The sequence below is a fragment of the Triticum urartu genome, chromosome 5 (assembly GCF_003073215.2).
Source record: "Triticum urartu cultivar G1812 chromosome 5, Tu2.1, whole genome shotgun sequence".
NCBI lineage: Eukaryota > Viridiplantae > Streptophyta > Magnoliopsida > Poales > Poaceae > Triticum > Triticum urartu.
This window is the reverse complement of record NC_053026.1, coordinates 519,754,732-519,762,410: the sequence shown is the minus strand read 5'-3', so window position 1 is coordinate 519,762,410 and position 7,679 is coordinate 519,754,732. Positions and strand designations below refer to the sequence as shown.

At 47.3% G+C, this 7,679-nt stretch overlaps 1 protein-coding gene across 1 annotated transcript; it reads left to right on the top strand.

The window, feature by feature from the left end:
• The first annotated feature begins 2,139 nt into the window (after window positions 1-2,139).
• LOC125556542 (subtilisin-like protease SBT3.3) lies at window positions 2,140-5,750 on the top strand. Its single transcript, XM_048719256.1, has 10 exons — window positions 2,140-2,246; window positions 2,336-2,427; window positions 2,544-2,641; window positions 2,722-2,889; window positions 3,006-3,625; window positions 3,844-3,911; window positions 4,007-4,255; window positions 4,412-4,529; window positions 4,666-4,837; window positions 4,956-5,750. Exons 1-10 carry the CDS (start codon window positions 2,163-2,165, stop codon window positions 5,477-5,479), a joined length of 2,193 nt encoding a protein of 730 aa, XP_048575213.1. The 5' UTR covers window positions 2,140-2,162; the 3' UTR covers window positions 5,480-5,750.
• The last annotated feature ends 1,929 nt before the right edge of the window (window positions 5,751-7,679 follow it).

Here is a 7,679-nt window from a genome sequence, read left to right as displayed (position 1 = left end):
AAAGAGAGAGAGAGAGAGAGAGAGGAAGAGAGAGAGAGAGAGGGAGAGAGAGACACCTTAAGATTAACCATATTCAACACATATTTTTTGTTGCTTTATGTGAACACCGAGACCATCGTCGGCGAGAGTGAGAAGGATGATAAGCGGCAACACAAATATGATGCCTCGCAAAAATAAAGGAGATGGACCTATTGTGGTATTGAGTGATGGTTGTTGAGTTAAGAGCGTGTGTTATGTGTTCTCTCCTGTTGCAACACACGGGCTTTTTTGCTAGTCATCTTCAATTATGGTAGTATAATAAACATTAGAAATAATAAAAATTACATCCAGATTCATAGACCACCTAGCGACGACTACAAGCACTGAAGTGAGCCGAAGGCGCGCCGCCGTCATCGCCCCTTCCTTGCCGGAGCCAGGCACAACTTGTTGTAGTAGACAATGGGGAAGTCGTCGTGCTAAGGTCCCATAGGATCAACGCCCCAAAACAGCAACCGCCGCCGATGAAGAGAATTCTAAATCGGAAGGATCCAACCTAAAGACACATGAACAAAGACGAACAAAGACCGGATCCGAGCGGATCCACCAAAGACAATCCCGACCAAATCTCGCGAGATCCACCGGAGACACACTTCCACACGCCCTCCGGCGATGCTAGACACATCATTGGGATGGGGGCTAGGCGGGGAGAACCTTATTTCATCTGCAAGAAGCCGCCGTCGTCTCGTCTTCTTGAGCAGGACACAAACCCTAACAAAACTTAATGAAGCACCTGAAAACGAAGCCCTCCCGCCAGCAAGGGTCGAGATTCACCGCGCACCCATGGCCCTAAGGCCACATGACACGTGGGAGATCGGCGGCGCCGCTGACAGGAGGCAAAAACCCTATCCGCCTTTTCTTGGAGTTGGATAAAGGAAGGTATAGTATCGATCTCTACCATAGATTCGAACTAATAAAATAGATGGCAAGGCCGATGCGTCGGCTGCAATATGCAGGAGCAGAGATGGCAGATACTTGGGATCTTCTTCTATTGTTATGCATGGCACCACTGACATGGCAGCGTTGCAAATCCTAGCATGCCACAAAGTTTTATCGTTATCTAAAGATCACTTTATTTGTAAGATTGTTATTGCATGTGACTCCAAGATAGTGGTGAATGACATCTTGGAGGCAAAAGGAAGCACGTATGAGGCTATTGTTAGAGAATTCAATACTAGGGCTTTTAAGTTAGATAATTGCTTTGTTACCTTTGAAAGTAAAGCTTTAAACTATGAAGCTCGTTTACTTGTCAAACATTCTTCTTTGCTTGATCAGGGTCGCCACTTGTGGCTAATTTCTCCGCATGACCCTTCTTGTATTCCTATGGACATCCACATTGATCAATAAAGTGTTGGCAATTCTAAAAAAAAAAGACAAACATGGACTTGTGGAGAGGTTTTCAGCCGTGCTTATTGTGCTAGGAGCTTGCATTTTTTCTCCTGTTACAACGCATGAGCATGTTTCCTAGTTCATATTAATTGAGAGAGTTGCCGCATTTGAAAAAAAAAATCAATTGGAGAAACGGATTAGCCAATGCCAACATTTTCCTTGGAGTAACACTTGTTATAAACAGTTTGAGTGAAAAGTCACCTAATTAGATATGTGCCCACATCAGACTGCATACGTCGGCGCAAGTTAGTCGAGAGTGTCACCGTCGTTAAGCCGATGAGCCAAACCAATGAATCTTGTCTTTGCCGGGAATGTTCCAATGTGCTAAAAGTCTACTACTACTACTACTATACAACGATTTGTCAACTTTAATCTTACGTACTCACCAACCGGACGCCTATTAATTTAGCACCCACGGGCTGGGTTTAGTGCCCAGTGGGCAGCACAAGCTTGCTTGGAAAGTGGACGGGGGGCGGGTAATTACATAAGAAACGTTGTTTTGTATATAAAGCGGGCGAAAGTATGTTTCGAGAATTACATAAGAAACGTCAATATCAATACCCGGTTTGGTGCTAGTCTGTTTAATCGTGGTAGACCTGATCAAGAGTAATCGAAGCATGCACCTTGCAAAACACAAACAACTTCACATTTGAACTGTTCTAATTTTCTGCTGCTATATATACATACAAACGGGAGAACACAAGGACACAACCATTGCAGTCTTCTCGAAACCAGACATGGATTTGAGAGGAGCCCTCTCGTGTGCTCTCCTACTGGTGACAGTGCTGTTGCCTCCTTCAGCTAATGCGTCCACCAACTCAGTAAGATCGATGCTTAATTTGCTCTTTTTCTGCCTACTGCTTATACTAACTTGGCTCGTTGATTTTTTTTGCATAAAAATGTACTTCAGCTCTACATTGTGTATATGGGGGAGAAGAAACACGATGATCCATCCGTGGTCACCGCGTCGCACCATGACCTACTAACCTTGGTTTTTGGGAGGTACGTACGGGATGCTTGTTGAAATTGTATTAGGCCTACGAATTAGTAAGTGTACTATATATACACCGTGAAACATAAGTACTGATTCCTTATTTTGTTTTATCAATTTGCAACAGCAAAGATGAAGCCTTGAAGTCGATAGTTTACAGTTACAAGCACGGATTTTCAGGGTTCGCAGCAATGCTCACCGTGTCCCAAGCCGAGACACTTACAAGTAAGTAATAATGAATCCAACACGCAGCTTATGTGCATGATAGGTAGATATACAAATTAACGAGCATGCTCCAAGTGTAGAATTCCCCGAAGTCATCAGTGTGAATCTTAACACTTTTCACCAAGTGCATACAACCCGGAGCTGGGATTTCCTTGGCCTTGACTATAATAACAGCAACCAACAACAGCCGGACCTCCTCAAAAAAGCAAAGTACGGTGAAGATGTCATCATCGGGGTGGTCGACACAGGTTTGCAATCTCACAAATAATTCTACTACCCAGCTTAATAGTGGGAGACAAGCATGCACCATCAATATACTGGCTGACCTCTCAAAAAGAAAACAAAAACATTTCTGTTGTTACAGGCATATGGCCAGAATCACAAAGCTTCGACGACAACGGGTACGGACCAATACCGGCACGGTGGAAAGGCACGTGCGAGACCGGCCAGATGTTCTACAACACGAGCTGCAATCGAAAGATTATCGGCGCGTGGTGGTACGGTCGCGGCATGGGCACAGATGTGGCTAAGAGAAACTTCATGTCACCCAGGGACTCTGAAGGCCACGGCACACACGTCGCATCGACGATCGCAGGTAGCCAGGTGAAGGGCGTGGGCTACGGTGGAGGTCTAGCCACCGGCATAGCACGTGGCGGAGCGCCGTGTGCTCGTCTGGGCATCTACAAGGTGTGCTGGAAGGGCGAGGGCTGCCCTGACGCAACGGTTCTTGCGGCCATCGACGACGCCATACATGACGGCGTGGACGTCTTGTCCCTCTCGGTGGGAGGCCCAGCCGGTCACGAGTACCCTGGGACGCTGTACGCAGTGCTGCAAGGAATCTCCATCGTGTTCGCCGGCGGGAACGATGGCCCTGTGCCGCAGACGGTGTCAAATGCCGTGCCGTGGGTCACCACGGTCGCCGCCAACACAATTGATCGCTCTTTCCCGACCCTAATATCTCTAGGGAACAAGGAAAATCTGGTGGTACGTACGTGATGAACTGCTGACCGTAAATTAGAATCCTCAACTAATTATTTACTATTATTATTCAAGTGTGCCCGATCGATTTGCATGCTTTACTCGCAAAAAAAGTTTTGTATGCTTTAGCTTTCGTTCCTTAAAGATACTCTTATAAGTTTACCTATAAAAACATGCTCGTCTTATTTATTTTTCATATTTTAATTTCAAACGTACGCATGCAGGGGCAGTCTGTTTACTACAATGCATCTCTCAGCAGCAACGACTTTGAGGACCTTGTCTACGTGGGAAGGTACGTACGTAATTTATAGTAGTCACAGTTGACACGTTTGATCGAGTAAATAAATATTCACCCAATTTAACACTCTTGTGGACGCATGCATGTAGCACCTCCGCGGAGTCACTGTCGATCAATGCCACCGGTAAAATCGTGTTGTGCTACGTACCGGCGCCGCCCCGTCCAGGACTCCGCGAGGCCATCAACTTTACGAAGGTAGGCGGCGCCAGGGGACTAATCTTCGCGCACCACGGTGAAAACGACGTGGAAAACCTGGGCGCGTGCGACGGCATTATGCCCTGCGTGCTTGTGGATTCCGAGGTCGCTCAGAGAATCGTATCATACTGGCTCGCCACAGGGTATGTTTACTTACATGTGTAGTTTTTTTTTTTGCGAGGATACTTACGTGTGTAGTTCTCCGCACAAACAGGAAGAAGAAACTCCTGCCCTTGATGAATTATTACTAGTTTTATTCTCCAAGAATTCATATACCCTGATGCGTTGCGTCATGCTAGGGATCCGGTGGTGAAGGTGTCGCCGGCCGTAACCGTCGTCGGGAACGGGGTGTCGTCGCCGAGGGTCGGCTGGTTCTCATCCAGGGGCCCGAGCCCCTTGTTCCCCGGCACACTCAAGGTATTTCTTTTGTTCTTTTTAGATGATCAAGGTATTTCTTTCTTCAGTTATATATATACCCCGATCGACCGAACCTGTCTGATTGTTTCAGAAATATAATTAAGACATCTATCTTTATATGCATGCTCGAGTGCAGCCTGACATAGCAGCTCCGGGAGTCAGCATCCTGGCGGCCGTGGGAGACTCCTACATGTTAATGTCTGGGACGTCAATGGCGTGCCCTCATGTCTCGGCGGTCACTGCGCTGCTCAAGTCGGTTCACCCCGATTGGTCACCAGCGATGCTCAAGTCCGCCATCGTCACCACCGGTATGCACGCACTCACGCACGTACCCACAGTATTCCCTCCAACAAGATTAACCCATGCAGGCTGCATTGCGTTTCTAACTCCGTCGTTGTTTCTTGCGGATATGATCCATGGTTGCAGCGTTAGTCGTTGACCGTTTTGGTATGCCGATCCAAGCAGAGGGCGCCCCAACCAAGCTTGCAGACCCCTTCGACTTCGGTGGTGGCCACATAGACCCAGCTAGGGTTGTTGATCCAGGCTTGGTCTACGATGTGGAAGCAAGAGACTACATCAAGTTCTTCAACTGCACCCAGCTCGGATCACAGTTGGATGGATGCGAGGCAAACCAGCTCAACCTCAACCTCCTGTCAATTGCCGTGCCGAACCTCAAGGACAACGTCGTGGTCCGGCGTACTGTCATGAACGTCGGGCCAACGGAAGCGACCTTCCGAGTGGTGGTTGAGGCTCCAGCAGGAGTTGCAGTGTCCGTGGAACCATCTGTGATCAGTTTCACCAGAGGCGGTAGCAAAACCACGTCGTTCATGGTGACGTTCATGGCAAGGCAGAGGGTGCAAGGTGGGTACACCTTTGGGAGCTTGACATGGAAGTCAGATGGAAGTACCCACTCAGTGAGAATTCCGGTTGCAGTACGAAACGTGATATGAGATTTTGGCAAGCATATACCCATGCGCGCTAATTTGCACCTTGTTTGGCGGTGCTCAGTTTGTCTGTGTGTACATGTTTGTATTTCATTGGTGCAGCGTGTTGAAATTGTTAAAGTGCTTAATTACTTGTGGTAAGTATGTTGTGAGAGTGTTTTAGGCATAGTCCTAGTAACCGGGCCTAATTGTTTACAAGCTCTCTGTTTTGTAGACTTTTCAATGGTCTTGAATAAACTTTCATTTATGTATTAATCAGTTTGTGGCCTAGGGAGTACTCTATGCTTGTGTTGTGCAGTATTATGTTCTTCTAAATAATCAAATTTAACACCAGGTCTTTGTCTATAATCAAAGCCTCTATACCATAATTCCTCTTTTCCTACTAAGATAGATGGATGATTGTTCATGACAGTACCCTAGACCAGCTATCTACATTCGTGCTTATCTATTCAAGTCCTTATGCTTTTTAATGAGGTCAAAGACCGTTTGAGGTTTGGCGGAGAAGATGGTTTTCCACGACCCCAGTGGGGCTTGTAGCCCGGGAAGCACTTGCATAGCGTGATGAAACACACTATGCGAGTGATGGTGTTGGGGGAAAGTGACGAAGCTATGATCGGTAATGAAAGAAGTATATCACACACAAAGGGGTGCACCAATACCGTGAATCCCTGCTCGATTAAGAAGGTGTTGAGTACTCACTTGTGGTTGTTTGACTGGGGCACCGTCTCCGTCTTCGCATTTGGGAGTCACTGAGTTCTGGGTAGGGGAGTAGCCCATCGGCAACTAATGCTATCAATGTCCATGGCTTGACAACCGATAGCGACTACAGCGGCGGCCTTGGCAAAATCAAGCCCTTGGGTCTTGCTGGCGACGGCGTCTGGGTTGGTGGAGAAAATCTACATGAGATGAGCACGGAGCGCTCTGCTTGGAAATGGCAACCGTGCTAGCGAAGGGGAGGGAATGAGGAGAATGCGCGCGGGGGGGGGGGATGATTCCTCTCTCGCCCACTCCTCAATTTAAAGAGCCAAGGATCCAACCATCCCTAAAATATCACCCTACATGTACCGTCTGAAAGGTGAACCACCCACCATGCACAATAATCGCACGAAACTCCAGACGCCATTGTCGCGGTCTAGTTCCCCGGGCAAAGGTTCAGTCGGTCAAGGTCCGCCACACGCATAACTCGAGGAGAAGGATGTACTGACCACTAAGATCAAAGCATTCAATTCGGGAAGATGATATGACGATTCGTAAAAGACTTGATGCGATCCACAACTACGACATTTCGTTCCTTCCCTTGTCGGTTTTGATCAAGTTTGGCCGAAACAGATGGTGTCAAAATCGATCACTGGGTCAGTCTCGAACCAAATTTCTGTCGTGCTAGCTGCACAATGACTTTTTGGGTGGCACAAGCTGCATCACTCACAACAGATCAGTTTTGCACATGGGTGCTGATGGTCCGGCTCATCGAGGTTGCCAAATTACTCGGGGACACCCATAGGTTTCTTGAGTGTGACCAAATATCAAAGTTCGCAGACTCGGTTTTAAGCTAGAGGATTGAAAGGTGTTCCTCCGAGATACCAACTGGTGTCTTTTGGTTCTGCTAGGCACATACACATTCCTCCATCTCTCGAAATTTATGATATGCCCTCAGTCGGGCCACTAGCCATGCTCTTCCTTACAAATTGTTAGATATCACCATGTATTTCCAATACTTGTTCAGTTTAGTCTTTTCATATATGCTCTCTTGAGTCTGTCTGGGCCTCTTTACAAGCACCTCGACGATGCCTATGGTCCAGTTTCTAGTTGAAATCATCTCCATGAGGATGCAGTCTTGGTTTTTGCCCGGTTTTCCATTAATTAACTGGGCAATTCTCTTCTTCTTAATTAATCGATGAGGCAAAACTTTTGCCTCCGTTTCGAAAAAAGGATGCAGTCGGTCTTTGCAACTAGACCCCGACGGACTCGGGGGCTACTGACAAAAGAATCCCCACCAGGGGTAGGCTCGTGGCGATAATCGGCCAAGCTAAAGGCCTAGGCCCAACAAAGCTAGGGCCCAATTCAAAAGTATTGCAGGCTAGGGCTTAACTCTGGCCAGTCGGTGGAGGGTCTTCGGTCAGATCCAACAATAGGTCAACAGTCATGCCATTGAAGACATGCGTTATTGTATGTCCCACAAATGCATTAGCTTGCGATGTTACCATAT